The sequence below is a fragment of the Salmo trutta genome, chromosome 25 (genome assembly GCF_901001165.1).
Source record: "Salmo trutta chromosome 25, fSalTru1.1, whole genome shotgun sequence".
In the NCBI taxonomy this organism is placed as follows: Eukaryota; Metazoa; Chordata; class Actinopteri; order Salmoniformes; family Salmonidae; genus Salmo; species Salmo trutta.
In genome coordinates this window covers 10,942,556-10,969,617 of record NC_042981.1, presented here as the reverse complement: position 1 = coordinate 10,969,617, position 27,062 = coordinate 10,942,556, and the positions used below count along the sequence as shown (strand labels likewise).

At 43.1% G+C, this 27,062-nt stretch overlaps 1 protein-coding gene across 2 annotated transcripts; it reads left to right on the top strand.

Moving 5' to 3' along the window:
• On the top strand, window positions 1–26,980 carry LOC115162011 (dihydropyrimidinase-related protein 5-like). Of its 2 annotated transcripts, none has more exons than XM_029712913.1 (14): window positions 1–140; window positions 7,861–7,915; window positions 8,292–8,504; window positions 15,644–15,802; window positions 16,315–16,494; window positions 16,923–16,991; window positions 18,093–18,137; window positions 19,361–19,436; window positions 19,701–19,857; window positions 21,544–21,685; window positions 23,571–23,713; window positions 24,299–24,506; window positions 24,756–24,921; window positions 25,105–26,980. In XM_029712913.1, exons 2-14 carry the CDS (start codon window positions 7,868–7,870, stop codon window positions 25,188–25,190), a joined length of 1,692 nt encoding a protein of 563 aa, XP_029568773.1. In that variant the 5' UTR covers window positions 1–140; window positions 7,861–7,867; the 3' UTR covers window positions 25,191–26,980. The 2 variants fall into 2 exon arrangements, with proteins under 2 accessions (XP_029568773.1, XP_029568772.1); XM_029712912.1 differs by lacking the exon at window positions 1–140 and adding an exon at window positions 7,633–7,758.
• Window positions 26,981–27,062: the final 82 nt, after the last annotated feature.

The window sequence follows — 27,062 nt, the reverse complement described above, 5'->3', positions numbered from 1 at the left end:
TGCTGTGACCGGAGGTTGAGAAGCCTGGATTCTGCTCGCTGTCTACCGCAAGTGTTCGTCTCATTCAGCGGATTGGTGCTGTTGTAGGCTATCAGAAAGTAACCAAAAAGGCGTTTTGGAGCCGTAGGCCGGTAGGAGAGGTATGTGGAACGAGATTGTGATATGCAGCCTTAGCATACAGTTATGTACTAAGAATAAAGTGAATAAGCTTTGACTTGGGGACCCAGACTCTGCTCTGTGCGGGTGTAGCCAATGGATCGGCCCTAGACAACGATGCTTGCTTTATGTGGATACTTTGTTTCTCATTCTGACTGGCTGAATGTCTAGTGTCTGCTACCCGGCGTACTGACTGCTTCTTGTATATTTCTGATTCTGCCTTCCTAATTCCTTTCATGCCATCATTAGCTTTTTTTGGGTAGTCGAAATTATAACATAATAGGCTACCGGTAGACAGCATATGGAACTCCGACAGGGAACGTAAGCGCTATAGCTAGCTATCCAATTGCACATGCTATGAATTTGGCCCATCGATTTCTAGGTTCCAAGTACAACATTATATTTTAGACAGGGATGGAAGAGAGTATTTATTAATATAGGGTGTTCCGTTATTATGGGAGGGAGGGTTTTGGAAGCAGTTTTCTGCATCAGGTTTGGAACATTATGTATCCTGAAGGCCGATATTTCTTTGTGTCAATGTAGGATGTGCGATGTATTATTGTTGATGTATGATTTATAATATTAAATTAATTTTCTGTCCATATTTGCTATAGACTATAATCTAAGGTCTAGCCTTTATTAACATGTGATTTAACGTTGGAATTGCTATAATTTATGGTTATATCAATCTGTAACGTTTCAAACTCCATGACCAATTGTCCAAAGACGTATCCACGTTGGCTACTGTCATTTCTATGTTTGTGACAATTTTGTGAAATATCCTATAAACACTATTTGTGAAAGACTTAGGTCCGACAATACATTAGGCTAGTCTACACAAGACGACCTGCTGGTACGTTATTATTTCTGCACTAGCCTAATTATTTGTGCTCCACCCAGAAATGTGTATTTTTTTTTAAAAGTAGCCTGTATGTGTTTCTATTCTACCCGTGGAAGGCATATTGTTGTAACTTCATTCGTTCATTAATTATACATCATAAAACACTCAGTAAGATGTGGGTCAACCAGTATAAGTGATGGATAACAAATGGTTGATGCATGTTCCCTCCCTCCCATATTTCAATGTGACGTTTTAGACATCAGCTGTTTGCCTTTAAAATTGGCCTAGATTTGCATCTGAGCATGCATGATCAAGATGTCATCTAGTCAACATTTTTATACAGATAATCTCAGCGCTCCATCTAGAGCTATGAGGAGAGAGAGCATGTGGTAAACCTGCCAGCTGCCGCACCCTCACACCCACATACGTAGGCATGGTGCACAGTCTGCACACGCCCTCACTGTGCATGGAGAACGCATACACTCCCACACCCACCACGTCTCACACCATGCACACCCACGAGGGGGGAGTCCCCTGGGGATATGTATCATATTATTCCAATACATTCTATTGAATTGGAAAATGTGAATATCTTAACGTTCTGATGAGATAATATATCCCTCTATGTCCTGCACCACAGTATACCTGCACCACAGTACACCTGCACCACAGTACACCTGCACCACAGTACACCTATACAGTTGAAGTTGGAAATGTACATACATTTTAGCCAAATACATTTCAACTCAGCTTTTCACAATTCCTGACATTTAATCCTAGTAAGAATTCCCTGTCTTAGGTCAGTTAGGATCACCACTTTATTTTAAGAATGTGAAATGTCAGAATAATAGTAGAGAGAATGATTTATTTCAGCTTTATTTCTTTCATCACACTACCAGTGGGTCAGAAGTTTACATATACTCAATTAGTATTTGGTAGCATTGCCTTTAAATTGTTTAAATTGGGTCAAACTTTTCAGGTAGCCTTCCACAAGCTTCCCACAATAAGTTGAGTGAATTTTGGCCCATTCCTCCTGACAGAGCTGGTGTAACTGAGTCATGTTTGTAGGCCTCCTTGCTCGCACATGCTTTTTCAGTTCTGCCCACAAATTTTCTATAGGATTGAGGTCAGGGTTTTGTGATGGCCACTCCAATACCTTGTCATTGTTGTCCTTAAGCCATTTTGCCACAACTTTGGAAGTATGCTTGGGGTCATTGTCCATTTGGAAGACCCATTTGCGACCAAGCTTTAACTTCCTGACTGATGTCTTGAGATGTTGCTTCAATATATCCACATCATTTTCCATCCTCATGATGCCATCTATTTTTTTTAAGTGCACCAGTCCCTCCTACACCAAAGCACCCCCACAACATGATGCTGCCACCCCCGTGCTTAACGGTTGGGATGATGTTCTTCAGCTTGCAAGCCTCCCCTATTTTTGTTTCATCAGACCAGAGGACATTTCTCAAAAAAGTACGATCTTTGTCCCCATGTGCAGTTGCAAACCGTAGTCTGGCTTTTTTATGGCGGTTTTGGAGTAGTGGCTTCTTCCTTGATCAGCGGCCTTTCCGGTTATGTTGATATAGGACTCATTTTACTGTGGATATAGATACTTTTGTACCTGTTTCCTCCAGCATCTTCTCAAGGTCCTTTGCTGTTCTGGGATTGATTTGCACTTTTTGCACCAAAGTACATTCATCTCTAGGAGACAGAACGCGTCTCCTTCCTGAGCCGTATGATGGCTGCGTGGTCCCATGGTGTTTATACTTGCTTACTATTGTTTGTACAGATGAACGTGGAACCTTCAGGCATTTGGAAATTTCACCCAAGGATGAACCAGACTTGTGGAGGTCTACAAGTCTTGGCTTATTTCTTTTGATTTTCCCATGATGTCAAGCAAAGAGGCACTGAGTTTGAAGGTAGGCCTTGAAATACATCCAGAGGTACACCTCCAATTGACTTAAATGATGTCAATTAGCCTATCAGAAGTAGAGGTCGACCGATCATGATTTTTCAACGCCGATACCGATTATTGGGGGGCAAAAAAAAAGCCGATACCGATTAATCGGCCGATTTTTATTTATTTGTAATAATGACAATTACAACAATACTGAATGAACACTTATGTTAACTTAATATAATACATCAATAAAATCAATTTAGCCTCAAATAAATAATGGAACATGTTCAATTTGGTTTAAATAATGCCAAAACAAAGTGTTGGAGAAGAAAGTAAAAGTGCAATATGTGCCATGTAAGAAAGCTAACGTTTAAGTGCCTTGCTCAGAACATGGGAACATATGAAAGCTGGTGGTTCCTTTTAACATGAGTCTTCAATATTCCCAGGTAAGAAGTTTTAGGTTGTAGTTATTATAGGAATTATAGGACTATTTCTCTCTATACGATTTGTATTTCATATACCTTTGACTATTGGATGTTCTTGTAGGCACTTTAGTATTGCCAGTGTAACAGTATAGCTTCCGTCCCTCTCCTCGCTCCTACTTGGTCTCGAACCAGGAACACATCGACAACAGCCACCCTCGAAGTAGCGTTACCCATGCAGAGCAAGGGGAACAACTACTCCAAGTCTCAGAGCGAGTGACGCTTGAAACGCTATTAGCGCGCACCCGCTAACTAGCTAGCCATTTCACATCGGTTACACCAGCCTAATCTTGGGAGTTGATGGGCTTGAAGTCATAAACAGCACAATGCTTGAAGCACAGCGAAGAGCTGCTGGCAAAACGCACGAAAGTGCTGTTTGAATGAATGCTTACGAGCCTGCTGCTGCCTACCACCGCTCAGTCAGACTGCTCTATCAAATCATAGACTTAATTATAACATAATAACACACAGAAATATGAGCCTTTGGTCATTAATATGGTCCAATCCGGAAACTATCATCTCGAAAACAAAACGTTTTTCCTTTCAGTGAAATACGGAACTGTTCCGTATTTTATCTAACGGGTGGCATCCCTAAGTGTAAATATTCCTGTTACATTGCACAACCTTCAATGTTATGTCATAGTTACATAAAATTCTGGCAAATTAGTTCGCAACGAGCCAGGCGGCCCAACCTGTTGCATATACCCTGACTCTGTGTGCAATGAACGCAAAATGACACAATTTCACCTGGTTAATATTGCCTGCTAACCTGGATTTCTTTTAGCTAAATATGCAGGTTTAAAAATATATACTTCTGTGTATTGATTTTAAGAAAGGCATTGATGTTTATGGTTAGGTACAGTCGTGCAACGATTGTGCTTTTTTTGCAAATGCGCTTTTGTTAAATCATCCCCCGTTTTTGGCGAAGTCGGCTGTCTTTGTTAGGAAGAAATAGTCTTCACAGTTCGCAACAAGCCAGGCGGCCCAAACTGCTGCATATACCCTGACTCTGTTGCAAGAGAAATGACACATTTTCCCTAGTTAAAAGAAATTCATGTTAGCAGGCAATATTAACGAAATATGCAGGTTTAAAAATATATACTTGTGTATTGATTTTAAGAAAGGCATTGATGTTTATGGTTGGAGCAACGTGTACCTAAGCGATTATATGCAACGCAGGACAAGCTAGATAAACTAGTAATATCATCAACCATGTGTAGTTAACTAGTGATTTATGATTGATTGTTTTTATAAGGTAAGTTTAATGCTAGCTAGCAACTTACCTTGGCTTCTTACTGCATTCGCATAACAGGCAGGCTCCTCGTGGAGTGCAATGTAAAGCAGGTGGTTAGAGCGTTGGACTAGTTAACCGTAAGGTTGCAAGATTGAATCCCCGAACTGACAAGGTAAAAATCTGTCGTTCTGCCCCTGAACAAGGCAGTTAACCCCCGTTCCTAGGCCGTCATTGAAAATAAGAATGTGTTCTTAATTGACTTGCCTAGTTAAATAAAGGTCTAAAAAAATAAAATAAAATAAAAAATCGGCGTCCAAAAATACCGATTTCCGATTGTTATGAAAAGTTGAAATCGGCCCTAATTAATCGCCATTCCGATTAATCAGTCGACCTCTAATCAGAAGCCTCTAAAGCCATGACTTCATTTTCTGGAATTTTCCAAGCTGTTTAAAGGCATAGTCATCTTAGTGTATGCAAATGTCTGACCCACTGGAATTGTGATACAGTGAATTCTAAGTGAAAAAATCTGTCTAAACAATTGTTAGAAAAAGGACTTGTGTCATGCACAAAGTAGATGTCCTAACCGACTTGCCAAAACTATAGTTTGTTAACAAGAAATTTGTGGAGTGGTTGAAAAACAAGGTTTAATGACCCCAACCTAAGTGTATGTAAACTTCCAACTTCAACTGTATGTACAGGTTCATGTGTGGTTTTAGAATAGTACATAAAATAATGTAATTCTGTGATGGACAGAAACCAGTGTGTGAGTTTTTGTCCAGGCAGACAGCTAAGAGGTGTTTGGTCATACTCCGTGACAGACAGACAGACAGACAGCGAAGGGGTTATTGGTCATACTCCGTGACAGACAGACAGACAGCTAAGGGGTTATTGGTCATACTCCGTGACAGACAGATAGACAGACAGACAGCTAAGGGGTTATTGGTCATACTCCGTGACAGACAGACAGACAGCTAAGGGGTTATTGGTCATACTCCGTGACAGACAGACAGACAGCTAAGGGGTTATTGGTCATACTCTGTGACAGACAGACAGACAGACAGCTAAGGGGTTATTGGTCATACTCCGTGACAGACAGACAGCTAAGGGGTTATTGGTCATACTCCGTGACAGACAGACAGACAGACAGACAGACAGACAGCTAAGGGGTTATTGGTCATACTCCGTGACAGACAGACAGACAGACAGACAGACAGCTAAGGGGTTATTGGTCATACTCCGTGACAGACAGACAGCTAAGGGGTTATTGGTCATACTCCGTGACAGACAGACAGACAGCTAAGGGGTGTTTGGTCATACTCCGTGACAGACAGACAGACAGCTAAGGGGTTATTGGTCATACTCCGTGACAGACAGACAGCTAAGGGGTGTTTGGTCATACTCCGTGACAGACAGACAGACAGCTAAGGGGTGTTTGGTCATACTCCGTGACAGACAGACAGACAGCTAAGGGGTGTTTGGTCATACTCCGTGACAGACAGACAGCTAAGGGGTTATTGGTCATACTCCGTGACAGACAGACAGCTAAGGGGTTATTGGTCATACTCCGTGACAGACAGACAGCTAAGGGGTTATTGGTCACTCTCCGTGACAGACAGACAGACAGACAGACAGCTAAGGGGTTATTGGTCATACTCCGTGACAGACAGACAGACAGCTAAGGGGTTATTGGTCATACTCCGTGACAGACAGACAGACAGCTAAGGGGTGTTTGGTCATACTCCGTGACAGACAGACAGACAGCTAAGGGGTTATTGGTCATACTCCGTGACAGACAGACAGACAGCTAAGGGGTTATTGGTCATACTCCGTGACAGACAGACAGCTAAGGGGTTATTGGTCATACTCTGTGACAGACAGACAGACAGCTAAGGGGTTATTGGTCATACTCTGTGACAGACAGACAGACAGCTAAGGGGTTATTGGTCATACTCTGTGACAGACAGACAGACAGCTAAGGGGTTATTGGTCATACTCCGTGACAGACAGACAGCTAAGGGGTTATTGGTCATACTCCGTGACAGACAGACAGCTAAGGGGTTATTGGTCATACTCTGTGACAGACAGACAGACAGCTAAGGGATTATTGGTCATACTCTGTGACAGACAGACAGACAGCTAAGGGGTTATTGGTCATACTCTGTGACAGACAGACAGACAGCTAAGGGGTTATTGGTCATACTCTGTGACAGACAGACAGACAGACAGACAGACAGACAGACAGACAGACAGACAGACAGACAGACAGACAGACAGACAGCTAAGGGGTTATTGGTCATACTCTGTGACAGACAGACAGCTAAGGGGTTATTGGTCATACTCTGTGACAGACAGACAGACAGACAGACAGACAGACAGACAGCTGAGGGGTTATTGGTCATACTCTGTGACAGACAGACAGACAGACAGACAGACAGACAGACAGACAGACAGACAGACAGACAGCTAAGGGGTTATTGGTCATACTCTGTGACAGACACACAGACAGCTAAGGGGTTATTGGTCATTCTCCGTGACAGACAGACAGACAGACAGCTAAGGGGTTATTGGTCATTCTCCGTGACAGACAGACAGACAGCTAAGGGGTTATTGGTCATACTCCGTGACAGACAGACAGACAGCTAAGGGGTTATTGGTCATTCTCCGTGACAGACAGACAGACAGACAGCTAAGGGGTTATTGGTCATTCTCCGTGACAGACAGACAGACAGCTAAGGGGTTATTGGTCATACTCCGTGACAGACAGACAGACAGCTAAGGGGTTATTGGTCATTCTCCGTGACAGACAGACAGACAGACAGCTAAGGGGTTATTGGTCATACTCCGTGACAGACACAGCCTCCGAGTCAAGCCTGCTAGTTGATGTCACTGCAGCCAGGCCAAGCTGAGAACACAATATTTATTGTGTTATAACTTGTTTTAGAACAAAGCGATTCATTTGTGTTCTTCAATGGGTCCCTCCCTCCTCATCTGAATGTAATGCCAATGACTGTCAGTAGTACCACAGCTTGTATATACCAAGTTGTAGTGTTGTGGTATTGCTGGTCAGGAAACTAATACCATTCTCCATGAGAGTGAAAAGTGATTTCTCGTCTGCATGTCTCTCTTTCAGAGAAAATATGCAGAGGTAAAATCAACTTTTTTTTTTCTTCTACAATATTAATTTTGGGTCTGTAACTCCCTGCACCACAAGTGAGAAAAGTGCTAACCCTTCACTTCTCTCTTCCAGAGCCATCATGTCTTCCAGTTCAGCGACAACCAGGATCCTGATCAAGGGTGGCAAGGTGGGTGTGTTGACTGCTGTTGTTGTGGTTATTGATGGTGGTGGTGAAGATCCAAGTGGGATTGAAACATTGTCTGTTCATCTAAAATAAATCACTGGGGAGTATTGCAGAGTTGCAGATATTACCTGTTTCATTTCTTCTTTTTTTTCTTCTGCCCATCACCTGATTCTGCCCATCACCTGATTCTGCCCATCACCTGATTCTGCCCATCACCTGATTCTGCCCATCACCTGATTCTGCCCATCACCTGATTCTGCCCATCACCTGATTCTGCCCATCACCTGATTCTGCCCATCACCTGATTCTGCCCAGCACCTGATTCTGCCCAGCACCTGATTCTGCCCATCACCTGATTCATGCATATTTTTTCCACCAGGTGGTGAACGATGATGTGACACAGGAGGCAGACGTCTACATTGAGAACGGCATCATCATGCAGGTGGGGGAGGGGCTGATGATCCCGGGAGGGGCCAAGGTGATTGACGCTTCTGGGAAACTGGTCCTCCCCGGGGGGATCGACACCAGTGTGCACCTCCAGCAGACTTTCATGAATGCTACCACCGTGGACGACTACTACAGCGGCACCAAGGTATCTGTTGGCTCTATGGTCTTCAGGAGTCCTGTCTGTGAGGTTGAGAGAAAAAAACACTGCTGTAGGCATTACCCTCAATAACCCACTGCTGTAGGCATTACCCTCAATAATCCAGTGTGGTAGGCATTACCCTCAATAACCCAGTGTGGTAGGGATTACCCTCAATAACCCAGTGTGGTAGGGATTACCCTCAATAACCCAGTGTGGTAGGGATTACCCTCAATAACCCAGTGTGGTAGGGATTACCCTCAATAACCCAGTGTGGTAGGGATTACCCTCAATAACCCAGTGTGGTAGGGATTACCCTCAATAACCCAGTGCAGTGGGCATTACCCTCAATGGCTGTTGAGGGTAATAACAGCTGCACTGGGTTATTGAGGGTAATACATACAGCACTGGGTTATTGAGGGTAATGCATACAGCACTGGGTTATTGAGGGTAATCCCTACCACACTGGGTTATTGAGGGTAATCCCTACCACACTGGGTTATTGAGGGTAATCCCTACCACACTGGGTTATTGAGGGTAATGCCAGAGGGCCTCGCGTCTGAGTCTGGTTCCTCTCCAGGTTTCTTCCTCTAGGGAGATGTTATTTTCTACTGTGCTCCTGCTTGCTCTTTGGGGATTAAGGCATGGCTACTTGTTGTAAAAAAGGCTGTATCAAACAACTTTGATTCATTGACAAAAAGGACAAGTGCTTTAGGACTGGCATTACGCTCTCTATCTCTCTCTGTATTTTGGTAGAAACCTGCAGCAAGGTTGGACTAGCAATGCCAAATACTCAGTTACAACAATGACATTCCCAGTGGGAAGAGCAGGTTGTAATGACGTCATTATTACAATGCCCTCTGGGAATTTGGCAATATACTATACTGATAGGTCATTGCAATGATGAACTGTCAAATGTAATGGTAGCAACTATTGTTAGAGAAGGCAATATATGGTTTTGTACAGCAACGAGAGTCAATACGGTGTTGTGGGAAGACAGAGATATTGTTACCATGCATCAATTGATAATGATAATTGACCCAGCCTTATGGGAAACGAACAACCTTCTGTCAGACATATTCCACCTCACAGTATCCCACTGGACCACCATGTGCCACCATGGCAACTAAATAAACTAATCTTTCCAGTGTGCCTTGCAGCGTGAGAAAATAACTTAAGATTTTGTGTGGAGACAGACTCCTGAATCCCAAGTCGACCATTAGTCCCTCATTCCCTCATCCCTACACACTCCTGGAGATCTGGATAGAAGGCCAGAATCCCACTCAACCTCTCAGAAGGCAAATTGAAGTAATTACCATATTGCCAATAAATTACCAAATCTCTTTGATCTCCAGAAATAGCTAGGGGTTGATTAGGGTTTCAGGGAGAGAGTAAGAAATATTCAGAGAACTCCTATTAAACCGGGCGTGGTTAGGACTCCGATGCTGCATTTATTTAGACAGACATAGTGGATGCATCATTCTGCTGACTCAAGTTAGATATGATACATTATTCTCTGTTCTGAGTCATTTTTATTTTATTATATAACTCTCTTCCCCATCAATGATTTATATAAACGATGTAGCTGGAAGCTGTAGCAGGTTGTGCTGACTCCTGATGCAGTCAAACAGCAGCGGACTGAACAGGCCGGAAAGAATTTCATTCTATTCCATTCTATTCTGTATTATTCTATTCCATTCTATTCCATTCTATTCTGTATTATTCTTTTCCATTCTATTCTGTATTATTCTTTTCCATTCTATTCTGTATTATTCTATTCCATTCTATTCTGTATTATTCTATTCCATTCTATTCTGTATTATTCTATTCCATTCTATTCTGTATTATTCTATTCCATTCTATTCTGTATTATTCTTTTCCATTCTATTCCATTCTATTCTGTATTATTCTTTTCCATTCTATTCTGTATTATTCTATTCCATTCTATTCTGTATTATTCTATTCCATTCTATTCTGTATTATTCTATTCCATTCTATTCTGTATTATTCTATTCCATTCTATTCTGTATTATTCTATTCCATTCTATTCTGTATTATTCTATTCCATTCTATTCTGTATTATTCTATTCCATTCTATTCTGTATAATTCTTTTCCATTCTATTCCATTCTATTCTGTATTATTCTTTTCCATTTTATTTTGTTCTATTCAACAATGTTGTATTCTGTTTTCTATTCTGTTCTATTATATTCTATCAGTGCACTGAAGGGAGAGCTAGAGGGATAAAGGGAGAGACAGAGCGGGATGGAGAGTGAGAAACGGCGAGAGAGATACAGAAAAACAGAGACAGAGAGGAAAAACAGACAGAGCGACTATTTTAACTATTTCATATTATTATAAAATATGATTTTATTACAATGTATATTGTATACATTTGTTGCTATGGCAATATTGACTCAATGTTTTTCATTCCAATGAAACAGCTTAAATTTGAATTTGAGAGAGACCGAGAGAGATGGAGACAGACAGATGAGGGAAAGAGGGAGCGAGAGATACAGAGAGAGAGAGGTGGTGGTGGGGCTGGGGAAGCAAGCAGACTGAGACTGGGGCTATCCCAGATCACTTCAGGGCATGGATGACTCATCCATCATTATGCTCAACCACCCAGAGATTAAACACAGCGTCTGAGAGCATAGCTGTGTTTTCGACCAGAAGCTAGCCAAGGATATGTTATCATTCTTCTAATCTGGGGTTGGCAGACCCTAAGCCCCCTCCGTCAATCGACCGTAGCTGCTGCTGTGCTGCCTGGCTAGACTACCAAGACAAATGCAGATCGGTTTCTGTTTCCATGGCTACCATGGGGCTGCTGCAAAGACTGCTGAAAAAACCTTTTCCCTCAGGTCATTTTGCTTGAGGACAATAGTTTTCAAACACACTACACTAGACACACTTACAACCCTTACCGGACACTCCTCCACTCTCTCTAGGGTCAGCTGACTCAAAGATGCTATTTGGAGGATATACTTAGCGGCACAGTAACAGACTCGGTTGGTGTTTTAAAGGATTTAATATAGTAGGTATTTTGTTGTTTTACATCAGTATCAACCTGGTTTTAGAAGGATTTAGAACAAATTTTATTAGTCACATGCGCCGAATAATACAGGTGTAGACCTTACAGTGAAATGGTTACTTACGAGTCCCTAACCAACAATGCAGTTAAAAAAATGCAGAGAAGAAATAAAAGTATCAAGTAATTAAAGAGCAGCATTAAAATAACAATAGCGAGATTATATACAGGGGCGTACCGGTACAGAGTCAATATGCGCGGGCACCGGTTAGTTGAGGTAATATGTACATGTAGGTAGAGTTATTAAAGTGACTATGCATAGATGATGACAACAGTGAGTAGTAGCGGTGTAAAGGGGGGGAGCAATGCAAGTAGTCTGGGTAGCCATTTTATTAGGTGTTCAGGAGTCTTTTTCCTTTAGTCCACAATCATCTCCTTAGCCTTCCCTGTAGCTCAGTTGGTAGAGCATGGTGTTTGCAACGCCAGGGTTGTGGGTTTGATTCCCATGGGGGGCCAGCACAGAAAGAAATTGTATGAAATGTATGCATTCACTACTGTAAGTCGCTCTGGATAAGAGCGTCTGCTAAATGACTAAAATGTAAAAAAAATGTAAAAATGTTATGGCTTGGGTGTAGAAGCTGTTTGCTGCCGTGCGGTAGAAATTTTTAGGGCCTTCCTCTGACACCGCCTGGTATAGAGGTCCTAGATGGCAGGGAGCTTGGACCCAGTGATGTACTGGGCCGTTAGCACTACCCTCTGTTGTGCCTTGAGGTCAGAGGCCGAACAGTTGCCATACCAGGCAGTGATGCAACCAGTCAGGATACTCTCGATGGTGCAGCTGAAGAACCTTTTGAGGATCTGAGGACCCATGCCAAATCTTTTCAGTCTCCTGAGGGGGAATTAGGTTTTGTCGTGCCCTCTCCACGACTGTCTTGGTGTGATTGGACCATGTTAGTTTGTTGGTGACGTGGACACCAAAGAACTTGAAGCTCTCAACCTGCTCCAGTGCAGCCCCGTCGATAAGAATGGGGGCGTGCTCGGTTCTCTTTTTCCTTTAGTCCACAATCATCTCCTTTGTCTTGATCACATTGACGGAAAGGTTGTTGTCCTGGCACCACATGGCCAGGTCTCTGACCTCCTCCCTATAGGCTGTCTCGTCGTTGTCGGTGATCAGGCCTACCACTGTTGTGTCATCGGCAAACTTAATGATGGTGTTGGAGTCATGCCTGGCCGGGAACAGGGAGTACAAGAGGGGACTGAGCATTGTTGTTACCTACCCTCACCACCTGGGGGCATCCCGTCAGGAAGTCCAGGATCCAGTAGCCGAGGGAGGTGCTTAGTCCCAGGGTCCTAAGTGTAACGATGATCTTTGAGGGCACTATGGTGTTGAACGCTGAGCTGTAGTCAATGAATAGCATTCTCATATAGGTGTTCCTTTTGTCCAAGGGAGAAAGGGCAGTGTGGAGTGCAATAGAGATTGCATCATCTGTGGATCTGTTGGGGCGGTATGCAAATTGGAGTGGGTCTAGGGTTTCTGGGATACTGGTGTTGATGTGAGCCATGACCAGCCTTTCGAAGCACTTCATGGCTACAGACGTGAGTGCTATGGGTCGGTAGTCATTTAGGCAGGTTACCTTAGTGTTCTTGGGCACAGGCACTATGGTGGTCTGCTTAAAACATGTTGGTATTACAGACTCCGACAGGGAGAGGTTGAAAATGTCAGTGAAGACACTTGCCAGTTGGTTAGCGTATGCTCGCAGTACACGTCCTGGTAATCCGTCTGGCCCTGCGGCCTTGTGAATGTTGACCTGTTTAAAGGTCTTACTCACATCGGCTGCTGAGAGTGCAGATTTATGACCCTGCTCAAAAAATAAAGGGAACACTTAAACAACACAATGTAACTCCAAGTCAATCACACTTCTGTGAAATCAAACTGTCCACTTCGGAAGCAACACTGATTGACAATACATTTCACATGCTGTTGTGCAAATGGAATAGACAACAGGTGGAAATTATAGGCAATTAGCAAGATACCCCCAATAAAGGAGTGGTTCTGCAGGTGGTGACCACAGACCACTTCTCAGTTCCTATGCTTCCTGGCTGATGTGTTGGTCACTTTTGAATGCTGGTGGTGCTTTCACTCTAGTGGTAGCATGAGACGGAGTCTACAACCCACACAAGTGGCTCAGGTAGTGCAGCTCATCCAGGATGGCACATCAATGCGAGCTGTGGCAAGAAGGTTTGCTGTGTCTGTCAGCGTAGTGTCCAGAGCATGGAGGCGCTACCAGGAGACAGGCCAGTACATCAGGAGACGTGGAGGAGGCCGTAGGAGGGCAACAACCCCGCAGCAGGACCGCTACCTCCGCCTTTGTGCACTGCCAGAGCCCTGCAAAATGACCTCCAGCAGGCCACAAATGTGCATGTGTCTGCTCAAACGGTCAGAAACCGACTCCATGAGGGTGGTATGAGGGCCCGACGTCCACAGGTGGGGGTTGTGCTTACAGCCCAAGACCGTGCAGGACGTTTGGCATTTGCCAGAGAACACCAAGATTGGCAAATTCGCCACTGGCGCCCTGTGCTCTTCACAGATGAAAGCAGGTTCACACTGAGCACATGTGACAGACGTGACAGAGTCTGGAGGCGCCGTGCAGAACGTTCTGCTGCCTGCAACATCCTCCAGCATGACCGGTTTGGCGGTGGGTCAGTCATGGTGTGGGGTGGCATTTCTTTGGGGGGCCGCACAGCCCTCCATGTGCTCGCCAGAGGTAGCCTGACTGCCATTAGGTACCGAGATGAGATCCTCAGACCCCTTGTGAGACCATATGCTGGTGCGGTTGGCCCTGGGTTCCTCCTAATGCAAGACAATGCTAGACCTCATGTGGCTGGAGTGTGTCAGCAGTTCCTGCAAGAGGAAGGCATTGATGCTATGGACTGGCCCGCCCGTTCCCCAGACCTGAATCCAATTGAGCACATCTGGGACATCATGTCTCGCTCCATCCACCAACGCCACGTTGCACCACAGACAGTCCAGGAGTTGGCGGATGCTTTAGTCCAGGTCTGGGAGGAGATCCCTCAGGAGACCATCCGCCACCTCATCAGGAGCATGCCCAGGCGTTGTAGGGAGGTCATACAGGCACGTGGAGGCCACACACACTACTGAGCCTCATTTTTACTTGTTTTACGGACATTACATCAAAGTTGGATCAGCCTGTAGTGTGGTTTTCCACTTTAATTTTGAATGTGACTCCAAATCCAGACCTCCATGGTTTGATAAATTGGATTTCCATTGATTATTTTTGTGTGATTTTGTTGTCAGCACATTCAACTATGTAAAGAAAAAAGTATTTAATAAGATTATTTCATTCATTCAGATCTAGGATGTGTTATTTTAGTTTCCTTTATTGTTTTGAGCAGTGTACATTAGTTAGCTCACTGACCATCATTAATTACTATAATACCTCTTCATTAGACCCCCCTGGTTTGGATTACCTCCCTGTCCACTTCCCTGCTTCTAATCTAGTTACTGGTAGATGTATGGGTTTTCCATGTGTGTGTTCCAAATGGCACCCTATCTAGTTACTGGTAGATGTATGGGTTTTCCATGTGTGTGTTCCAAATGGCACCCTATCTAGTTACTGGTAGATGTATGGGTTTTCCATGTGTGTGTTCCAAATGGCACCCTAGTTCCTATATAGAGCACTGCTTTTGACCAGGGTCCATAGGTGGTCCGAAGTACACGGAATAGGGTGCCATTTGGGGTGCAGACTATAACATCCACCCAGCAAATAAACGTTAAGGCCAACGTTAAGGCCAACGTTAAGGCCAACGTTAAGGGTAATTGACACTGTTGATTAATTTCAAAGCTGGGGCAACAGTGACATGTTCATTCTGTCTTGCTCTAAATTTATAGAGAATAATCAATGCATGCAATGACTTACTAACTAGATGTGACAAGGTTCCGAGGCCTTAGAGGGCATGTGTGTGTCCTCTACTACAACATATACTGCCCTGTGCCTTATGGGTGACAACGTTTCCACTACTTAGGTCCCATCACCTTTTTATAAAGACCTGCTCAAATACATTGAATGTGTGTATGTCATCTTTTTCTATTCCGTCTACAGGCAGCCCTGGCTGGAGGGACCACCATGGTTATAGGACATGTGTTACCAGAGAAGAACGAATCTCTGCTGGAAGCCTATGAGAAGACCCGCTCCCAGGCTGACAGTAAAGCCTGCTGCGATTACGCCCTGCATATGGGGGTCACCTGGTGGGGGCCAAAGGTAACTGTCGTACTCCTTTAATAACTGGAGTTCGGTGGTATTATACCCTTTTCCCATTTTACTGAGCTAAGATGAACCAAACAGAGCCGATCTTTACTACACTGGCCTGATTACACATCCACAAGTTGCTGGATCTGTGCTGGAAAATACATTATGAAAGGAAGATATCCAAGCCAGCACAGTACATATTCAGGTAGACACGATAATGTGAAAGGTGTGACTCCTGACTGTGTTCATCTTGTACAGGTGAACTCTAAACTCTAACTCCTGACCTGTAGGTGCGAGCTGAGATGGAGAGCCTAGTGAGAAATAAAGGGATCAACTCTAACCTCTACCTTCTAACCCCTGACCTGTAGGTGCGAGCTGAGATGGAGAGCCTGGTGAGAGATAAAGGCATCAACTCTAACCTCTACCTTCTAACCCCTGACCTGTAGGTGCGAGCTGAGATGGAGAGCCTGGTGAGAGATAAAGGCATCAACTCTAACCTCTACCTTCTAACCCCTGACCTGTAGGTGCGAGCTGAGATGGAGAGCCTGGTGAGAGATAAAGGCATCAACTCGTTCCAGATGTTCATGGCCTATAAGGACCTGTTCATGCTGAGGGACTCTGAGCTGTTCCAGGCCCTACAGAACTGTAAGGACATCGGGGCCGTGGCCCGCGTACTCGCTGAGAACGGAGAGCTGGTGGCCGAGGTGGGTCAGAGACTCTGGTTCAATATGTAGTTCCATATCACTGACTTTTCTTCCATCGTATCTTTGAATAGAAATAAATTATCTGTAATGATTCAGATTCTAAAAACATTTATCTCAATGAGGCAAGTCATTTGCAGCAACCACAATACATACAAACATAATCACATTTTTTACAAACATCAACATCAGAATATCAAAGGATATTTACAGGCAAGTAGGCTGGATAAGTGCAATTTCATATGAGTTGTGTTGTGAGAACTGGTGGCAGAGCAGAGGTGAGACAGAGACCATAGAGCTAGCATTCCTAGAACGGACATTCAACGTTACGTGATGGATGGGCCGGCGGACATATTTAGTGTACTCTCTTTTTCTATGGGTGATGCAACACATACACCAGGATTCATGACATCATCCTGTGGGTTTTCTAGGGCGCCAAGGAGGCATTGGACCTTGGCATCAGCGGCCCTGAGGGCATCGAGATCAGCAGACCAGAGGAGGTAAGACCAATCAAATGTATTTTATAAAGCCCTTTTTACATCAGCAGTTGTCACAAAGTGCTTTCCAGATACCCAGCCTAAAACCCCAAAGAGCAAGCAATGCAGAGGCAGAAGACGTTCTCTTTACTCTTGTATCCTGTACTCATATCCAACCACATACTCCCTTGTCTTTCTTTCAGTGCTTCATAGACATCGATGGAATACATTTCTATTATGGATATCAGCCCTTCATAATATTGTAATGACCCTAGTGTTATGGATATCAGCCCTTCATAATATTGTAATGACCCTAGCGTTATGGATATCAGCCCTTCGTAATATTGCAATGACCCTAGTGTTATGGATATCAGCCCTTCGTAATATTGCAATGACCCTAGCGTTATGGATATCAGACCTTCATAATATTGCAATGACCCTAGTGTTATGGATATCAGCCCTTCGTAATATTGCAATGACCCTAGTGTTATGGATATCAGCCCTTCGTAATATTGCAATGACCCTAGCGTTATGGATATCAGCCCTTCGTAATATTGTAATGACCCTAGTGTTATGGATATCAGCCCTTCGTAATATTGCAATGACCCTAGTGTTATGGATATCAGCCCTTCTTAATATTGCAATGACCCTAGCGTTATGGATATCAGCCCTTCGTAATATTGTAATGACCCTAGTGTTATGGATATCAGCCCTTCGTAATATTGTAATGACCCTAGTGTTATGGATATCAGCCCTTCGTAATATTGCAATGACCCTAGTGTTATGGATATCAACCCTTCTTAATATTGCAATGACCCTAGCGTTATGGATATCAGCCCTTCGTAATATTGTAATGACCCTAGCGTTATGGATATCAGCCCTTCATAATATTGCAATGATCCTAGTGTTATGGATATCAGCCCTTCGTAATATTGCAATGACCCTAGCGTTATGGATATCAGTCCTTCATAATATTGCAATGACCCTAGTGTTATGGATATCAGCCCTTCATAATATTGTAATGACCCTAGCGTTATGGATATCAGACCTTCATAATATTGTAATGACCTTTTGAGCAGCGCCTTATGCTACTCACCACAATATTCTGTTTCTTCTGTCTCACAGCTGGAGGCAGAGGCCACCCATCGTGCGATAACCATCGCCAACAGGGTGAGTGTGTGTTCTGTGTCAAGTTGTTGCATTTTCTATATCATCAAGCACAGTGGTACACCACATGACCAAAAGTATGTGGACACCTGCTCATCGGAACATCTCATTCCAAAATCATGGGTATTAATATGGAGTTGGTCCCCCCCTTTGCTGCTATAACAGCCTCCACTCTTCTTGGAAGGCTTTCCAATAGATGTTGGAACATTGCCGTGGGGACTTGCTTCCATTCAGCCACAAGAACATTAGTGAGGTCGGGCACTGATGGGGTTGAGGTCAGAGCTCTGTGCTGGCCAGTCAAGTTCTTCCACACTGATCTCGATAAACCATTTCTATATGGACCTCACTTTGTACACAGGGGCATTGTCATTCTGAAACAGAAAAGGGCCTTCCCCAAACTGTTGCCACAAAGTTGGAAGCACAGAATCGACTAGAATGTCATTGTATGCTGTAGTGTTAAGATTTCCCTTCACTGGAACTAAGGGGCCCGAACCATAAAAAAACAGCTCCAGACCATTATTCCTCTTTTACCAAACTTTACAGCTGGCACTATGCATTGGGGCAGGTAGCGTTCTCCTGGCATCCGCCAAACCAAGATTCGTCCGTTGGACTGACAGATGGTGAAGCGGGATTCATCACTCCAGAGAACGCGTTTCCAGTGCTCCAGAGTCCAATGGCTGCGAGCTTTACACCACTCCAGCCGACGTTTGGCATTGCGCATGGTGATCTTAGGCTTGTATGCGGCTGCTCGGCCATGGAAACCCATTTCATGAAGCCCCCGACAAACCGTTCTTGTACTGATGCTGCTTCTAGAGGCAGTTTGGAACTCTGTAGTCAGTGTTACAACCGAGGACAGACAATTTTTACACGCTTCAGCAGTCGGTCCCGTTCTGTCAGCTTGTGTGGTGTACCACTTCGCGGCGGAGCTGTTGCTCCTAGATGTTTCACGATGAAAGTCACTGAGCTCTTCAGTAAGGCCATTCTACTGGCAATGTTTGTCTATGGAGATTGCATGGCTGTGTGCTCAATTTTATACACCTGTCAACAAACGGGTGTGGCTAAAATAGCCTAATCCACTAATTTGAAGGGGTGTCCACATACTTTTGTGTATATATAGTGTAACTGATTGGGAAATATCCTGCCATATTAAGGGCAATGGTTTTTCTGGTGAAAGCAAAGGAAACTCTCTAAGACATGTTGTCTCTCTCTCTGTCATTCTCCTTCAGGCCCACTGCCCTATCTACCTTGTCAACGTGTCCAGCATGTCAGCAGGAAATGTGCTCGCCACAGCCAAGATGCAGGGTAAGGCATATCCTGTCCTGTCCTACCTGTTCTGTCCTGTCCTACCTGTCCTGTCCTGTCCTACCCTGTTCTGTTCTGTCCTGTCAGATCAGAGATTTCCTGTCGTTTCTTACCCTCTGCTGGCTTGGTCTGATCTGGTCTTCACGACAAATTATTTTGGAACCCCTGTCTGTCTTGTACAGTAACTGGCCAATACTACATTCTACACACTACACATGACTATCTATGGCTCTGTAGGAACCCATTTTACTGATCTGTCCGTAGGTAAAGTAGTCCATGGGGAGACCACCACGGCCCATGCAGTGCTGAACGGTCTGCAGTACTACCACCAGGACTGGGCCCATGCTGCAGCCTACGTCACAGTGCCTCCTCTACGCCTGGACCCCAATACACCAAACTACCTGATGAGTCTACTGGGGAAGTAAGAGCACACACACACACACACACTTACCTGATGAGTCTACTGGGGAAGTAAGAGCACACACACACACACTTACCTGATGAGTCTACTGGGGAAGTAAGAGCACACACACACACACACACTTACCTGATGAGTCTACTGGGGAAGTAAGAGCACACACACACACACACACTTACCTGATGAGTCTACTGGGGAAGTAAGAGCACACACACACACACACACTTACCTGATGAGTCTACTGGGGAAGTAAGAGCACACACACACACACACACACACTTACCTGATGAGTCTACTGGGGAAGTAAGAGCACACACACACACACACTTACCTGATGAGTCTACTGGGGAAGTAAGAGCACACACACACACACACACTTACCTGATGAGTCTACTGGGGAAGTAAGAGCACACACACACACACACACTTACCTGATGAGTCTACTGGGGAAGTAAGAGCACACACACACACACACACTTACCTGATGAGTCTACTGGGGAAGTAAGAGCACACACACACACACACACTTACCTGATGAGTCTACTGGGGAAGTAAGAGCACACACACACACACACTTACCTGATGAGTCTACTGGGGAAGTAAGAGCACACACACACACACACTTACCTGATGAGTCTACTGGGGAAGTAAGAGCACACACACACACACACACTTACCTGATGAGTCTACTGGGGAAGTAAGAGCACACACACACACACACACACACACACACACACACACACTTACCTGATGAGTCTACTGGGGAAGTAAGAGCACACACACACACACACACACACACACACACACTTACCTGATGAGTCTACTGGGGAAGTAAGAGCACACACACACACACACACACACACACACACACACACTTACCTGATGAGTCTACTGGGGAAGTAAGAGCACACACACACACACACACACACACACACACACACACACACACACACACACACTTACCTGATGAGTCTACTGGGGAAGTAAGAGGGGAACATTTCCTTTGTAATCTGCTAAACGTGTTTAATGTTTGAGCCGACAGCCGCAGCATTTTCATCTAATGTGATGTCCCTGAACGTTGGGAATTGTTTTAAATTCTATCGCTGTGCACAGATCGTAAATCTACGTTGGATTGAATCCAGGCACCAGTCTGCTGGCGTTCAGTGATATAATCCAGGCACCAGTCTGTTGGCGTTCAGTGGTATAATCCAGGCACCAGTCTGCTGGCGTTCAGTGATATAATCCAGGCACCAGTCTGTTGGCGTTCAGTGATATAATCCAGGCACCAGTCTGTTGGCGTTCAGTGGTATAATCCAGGCACCAGTCTGTTGGCGTTCAGTGGTATAATCCAGGCACCAGTCTGTTGGCGTTCAGTGGTATAATCCAGGCACCAGTCTGTTGGCGTTCAGTGGTATAATCCAGGCACCAGTCTGTTGGCGTTCAGTGGTATAATCCAGGCACCAGTCTGTTGGCGTTCAGTGGTATAATCCAGGCACCAGTCTGTTGGCGTTCAGTGATAATATCATGTTTCAACTCAATTTCCCTCCTGACTCGTCCTCTCCTCCTTCTCTCTGGTCTTTTAACAGTGACACTCTGAACATTGTTTTATCAAATCAAAGTTAATGAAATGAGTGTGTGTGTGTGTTTCCCCTGACCTATCATCTCCTCCCACTCTCTTGTCTACTGCAGTGACACTCTGAACGTAGTGGTGTCTGACCACCGTCCCTTTACCACCAAACAGAAGGCTATGGGCAAGGATGACTTCACAAAGATCCCCCACGGAGTCCCGGGCATCCAGGACCGCATGAGTGTCATCTGGGAGAGAGGAGTGGTAGGCAACGATATAAATAGTATTATAGTATCTCTGTCTAGGCAACGATATAAATAGTATTATAGTATCTCTGTCTAGGCAGCGATATAAATAGTATTATAGTATCTCTGTCTAGGCAACGATATAAATAGTATTATAGTATCTCTGTCTAGGTAATAATATAAATAGTATTATAGTATCTCTGTCTAGGTAACGATATAAATAGTATTATAGTATCTCTGTCTAGGTAACGATATAAATAGTATTATAGTATCTCTGTCTAGGTAACGATATAAATAGTATTATAGTATCTCTGTCTAGGCAACGATATAAATAGTATTATAGTATCTCTGTCTAGGTAACGGTATAAATAGTATTATAGTATCTCTGTCTAGGTAACGATATTATAGTATTATAGTATCTCTGTCTAGGCAACGATATAAGTAGTATTATAGTATCTCTGTCTAGGCAACAATATAAATAGTATTATAGTATCTCTGTCTAGGTAACGATATAAATAGTATTATAGTATCTCTGTCTAGGTAATAATATAAATAGTATTATAGTTTCTCTGTCTAGGCAACGATATAAATAGTATTATAGTATCTCTGTCTAGGCAACGATATAAATAGTATTATAGTATCTCTGTCTAGGTAATGATTTAAATACTATTATAGTATCTCTGTCTAGGTAATGATTTAAATACTATTATAGTATCTCTGTCTAGGTAACGATATAAATAGTATTATAGTATCTCTGTCTAGGTAATAATATAAAAAGTATTATAGTATCTCTGTCTAGGCAACGATATAAATAGTATTATAGTATCTCTGTCTAGGTAATGATTTAAATACTATTATAGTATCTCTGTCTAGGTAACGATATAAATAGTATTATAGTATCTCTGTCTAGGTAATAATATAAATAGTATCATAGTATCTCTGTCTAGGTAACGATATAAATAGTATTATAGTATCTCTGTCTAGGCAACGATATAAATAGTATTATAGTATCTCTGTCTAGGCAACGATATAAATAGTATTATAGTATCTCTGTCTAGGTAATAATATAAATAGTATTATAGTATCTCTGTCTAGGCAACGATATAAATAGTATTATAGTATCTCTGTTTAGGCAACGATATAAATAGTATTATAGTATCTCTGTCTAGGCAACGATATAAATAGTATTATAGTATCTCTGTCTAGGTAACGATATAAATAGTATTATAGTATCTCTGTCTAGGTAACGATATAAATAGTATTATAGTATCTCTGTCTAGGCAACGATATAAATAGTATTATAGTATCTCTGTCTAGGTAACGATATAAATAGTATTATAGTATCTCTGTCTAGGTAACGATATAAATAGTATTATAGTATCTCTGTCTAGGTAACGATATAAATAGTATTATAGTATCTCTGTCTAGGTAATGATATAAATAGTATTATAGTATCTCTGTCTAGGCAACGATATAAATAGTATTATAGTATCTCTGTCTAGGCAACGATATAAATAGTATTATAGTATCTCTGTCTAGGCAATGATATAAATAGTATTATAGTATCTCTGTCTAGTAATGATTGAAATACTATTATAGTATCTCTGTCTAGGTAAAGATCTGTGCTCTACGACCAGTTGGCTAAAAACATGACAAACATGATGTATCTCTATGTATGAAGGCAAAGCTCTACGGCTGGATAGAAAGAAAACAAAGATTACATCTGCTATTGTTGTTGCTGTAACTAACTTGTACCATGGTGCAGACAAATGTATCTGTTGCAATATTTGTTGTGCATGGTCCATGATAAACACATATGCTGTTTGATTCTAGGGGTAAACATATTGATAACAGAATTTCCCTCTCCCTCTGACATGGAACATTTTGATCCCCTGCTAATCTAGGTTGGAGGCAAGATGGATGAGAACCGTTTTGTTGCGGTGACCAGCTCCAATGCAGCTAAGATCTACAACCTTTACCCCAGGAAGGGTAGGATCATCCCAGGGGCTGATGCTGACGTGGTGGTCTGGGACCCAGAAGGGACCAAGTATGTAAAGCTAGCCACTCACTCCCTCCCTTCTCACTACTACCACTACATCAACCCTTTACCCCCCTCTTTGGAGGTTGTACCCCCCCTGTGGGAGGTTGGAGGTTGTACCCCCCCGTGGGAGGTTGTAGGTTGTACCCCCCCCCCCCCCCCCCGTGGGAGGTTGTAGGTTGGACCCCCCCTGTGGGAGGTTGGAGGTTGGACCCCCCCTGTGGGAGGTTGGAGGTTGTACCCCCCCCCCCCCCGGGGGAGGTTGAGGTTTTCCTTTGATAGTGCAATAAATGTGATGAATGCACACTAACAGCCTTTAAAAGGTAATTTACATGTGTCCTGACATGAATGTGATCCCTGTGAATGTCGGGGAAAAAGCCTTTATAAGGCACATTGTCGGCTGTCTGGTGCGTTGGGCTACAACGCGCCTTGCATTGAATTCGGCCTTACAGTAACAGTGAGTGAATAAATGTTCTGCCCATGATCCATGCGAGAATTTATCCTACAATGCTGGTGTTACTAGCGTTTTTCCCGACTGAGCCACACAAGACCAATAACAGTAGTAGGTGTGAAGACATGTTTCTCTGTTTCCAGGACCATCTCTGTGGACAACCAGGTGCAGGGTGGAGACTACAACCTGTACGAGAGTCTCCGTTGCCATGGTGTCCCCCTGGTTACCATCAGCCGTGGCCGTCTGGTCTATGAGAACGGAGTGTTCACGTGTTCTGAGGGCTCTGGGAAGTTCTATCCTCTCAGGACCTTCCCAGACTACCTCTATAAAAAGATGGTGCAGCGGGAGAAGGTACTGTACAAAGCTATCAACAGGATGTGGATTTTAAAATGTTAATTTACAGCAGACAAAATGTGACCTTTAAATGGCATAAACTCTCCATACCTGCTTCAGATTGTCTTGATTGTCATCAAGTGTTATGTGTTTTACTGTCTATAACCAGAGACTAATTATCCTGTGTGTCTGTGTGCATCCGTGCACGTGTGTGTCTGCCTCTCTGCCTGTGTGTCTGTGTGTCTGCCTCTCTCTGACTCTCCTCAGTGTCAGGCCCTGAAGGCGGTGGAGCGTGAGCCGTACGAAGGAGACGTAGCAGTGATGCATTCTGGGAAGAAGGACTGTGGGCCGTGTGACGGGGACACTCCAACACGACCACACACCAAGCACGGAGGACAGAGAGACCTGCATGAGTCTAGCTTCAGCCTCTCTGGTAACACACACTGCATCGCTTTGCAAATTGGGATTTTATCATTTGCATCCCTGTCTCTAAGGCGTAGAGAACTTTATTAATCACCAGCTATGATACAGTGTCTACTCTGTCTCATGAATAATTAGCTCATTTTTGCTAACCTGACAGATTGTAATTTATCTTGTTGTCTATCAATCTCTCCAGGTTCCCAGATCGATGATAAAACCCCAAAGAGATCTTCTGCGAGGATTCTGGCCCCCCCAGGTGGTCGATCTAGTGGAATCTGGTAACTGTGTGGAAGACTAGCGAGTTCTAGAACCAAACGGCTACCATAGTTCTCAATTACAATGAAGAATGGAACCAGGGCCAACCAAGACAACTGCTTGTTATGTTCACCCAGAAAGCATAAAAAGAAAAACATAATTCACATTTTATTTGAAAAACGAACGCACGTAGTATTTAGTGTATATATGATGACAGTCTGAATAACATTTTATATGACATTTTAATATTGGGATATCTGCCTGTATGGTCGAAACCTGAACAATATTGGGCTTAACTTAAAAAAAAGAAGAGAAAAAAAAGGTTTTTAAAATTAGACAAATTTCAACTAAATTTGCGCAGCAGCTAACATAAGTTGCTATTTGACTGTATTGGATAAATGGATGTATGTTAAAGTACTGTAAGTCATTATACACTAATGGTTTTAGGAGGTTGGAGGGGGGGTTGAGTTGATCGTTGGTTTATTTCTCTGTAACTTGTATCATGTACTACTTAGCTGCCTTTCCCTTACATTATTTGATGTGTAACAAAACTTTTTCTACCAATACAGAATCTTCATGAATAAATATGATTAGTTATTTATTATTACACACTATCTCAAAGCACTTGACATGAAATTCCGTGGATGTCTCATAACGTTCAGATCTCATAACGTGGATATCTCATCATTTTGTGTGAAACACCTATTTTCTGTTCGGTTTCATTCACGATTACGTTTGTCTGTTGACTAAAACGCAAATGCAAGCTGATACTTTTAAATGTGATTTTTATTTTTTTATGTTACAATGTTATTGAGAATATGTCATTCCCCTTTAGGGCACTGTAAAATTATGATCATGAGTCCTGAAAAACTGAGGATGACAGCCTAAGTACTTTGACCTAAGTAAGTGCAGAGGTCTAATAGCTTCTATATTCCTGTTTACATTGTAATATAGTAGCACTCTCTTCCTTTCTGGTCATCTCATCTCCCATCAATATGAATGAACCTATGCTGTGTTTACTGTATGTTGTGGCATAGAACACTGATTTTACTCAAATTTAGCAGCATTCTTTGTGTAATAAGTGGTGATATTCCTTTACTTTTCTCTGTCTGCAACTGGCTAGCAAGCTAGCTAGCTCCACTCTGAAATGCCTTTTTTTCTCACCAGCGAAGTCTCTTATTATCCACATATACAGTTAATGTATAGAGATAATAGGACATAAACATGTGTATCATTGTGATTCCTCTTAGGATGTTCAAGTTAACTACTGAGCACATAACACTTAGCACAAAACACTGAGGAATCCTGGTCTTGCACTGAAACGTACGTGACAGTTTTGTATATCTTTTCGGTTGACATTTCCAAGGTTGGAACACTGTCAATTGGGCAAGAGAAGTGCATGATCTATAATTCGATTGAATGTTGGGTATTATAAGGGCAATTTAAATATACAAAATGCATGTTCTCTAGAGTTTATTTATGTCAATGTCAGTCAATGCATTATATCACTGGATGACATGCTTATTCAAGAGTGTCTATGAAAACCACTGTCTTTCTGTTTTAACTTGTCTTCACACTCTTCCATTGTAAGCTACTGAGAACATATGAGTTTTATTTGTTAAGAATATGCTTTAAACGTTTTTGTTTTTCCATAGCCTATTTCAAACCCCACTGTACGATAGACTGCAGATGAGGTCCTTACTGGTGCTGAACAGCCTTCGGTGTTTTCACTGAGGTCTGTTTTTGTTTTATCCTATGTGTTCTTGCAGCTCTTTAGCACAAGTTTGAGTGCAAATAAAACCACACTGAAATGTCAAGCTTGAATTGTGTTTCTTTAAAAAAATAACACAATTATGTATATGGTCTATAGCCTATACTGGCTGTAGTTGGCAAATGGGG

Coding starts and splice junctions, on each gene's coding strand:
- LOC115162011 (XM_029712912.1), top strand. CDS start 7,700: ATGAGAGTGAAAAGTGATTTCTCGTCTGCATGTCTCTCTTTCAGAGAA. Junction 21,686..23,570: donor TCATCTGGGAGAGAGGAGTG/GTAGGCAACGAT, acceptor CTGCTAATCTAG/GTTGGAGGCAAGATGGATGA. Junction 23,714..24,298: donor TGGGACCCAGAAGGGACCAA/GTATGTAAAGCT, acceptor CTCTGTTTCCAG/GACCATCTCTGTGGACAACC.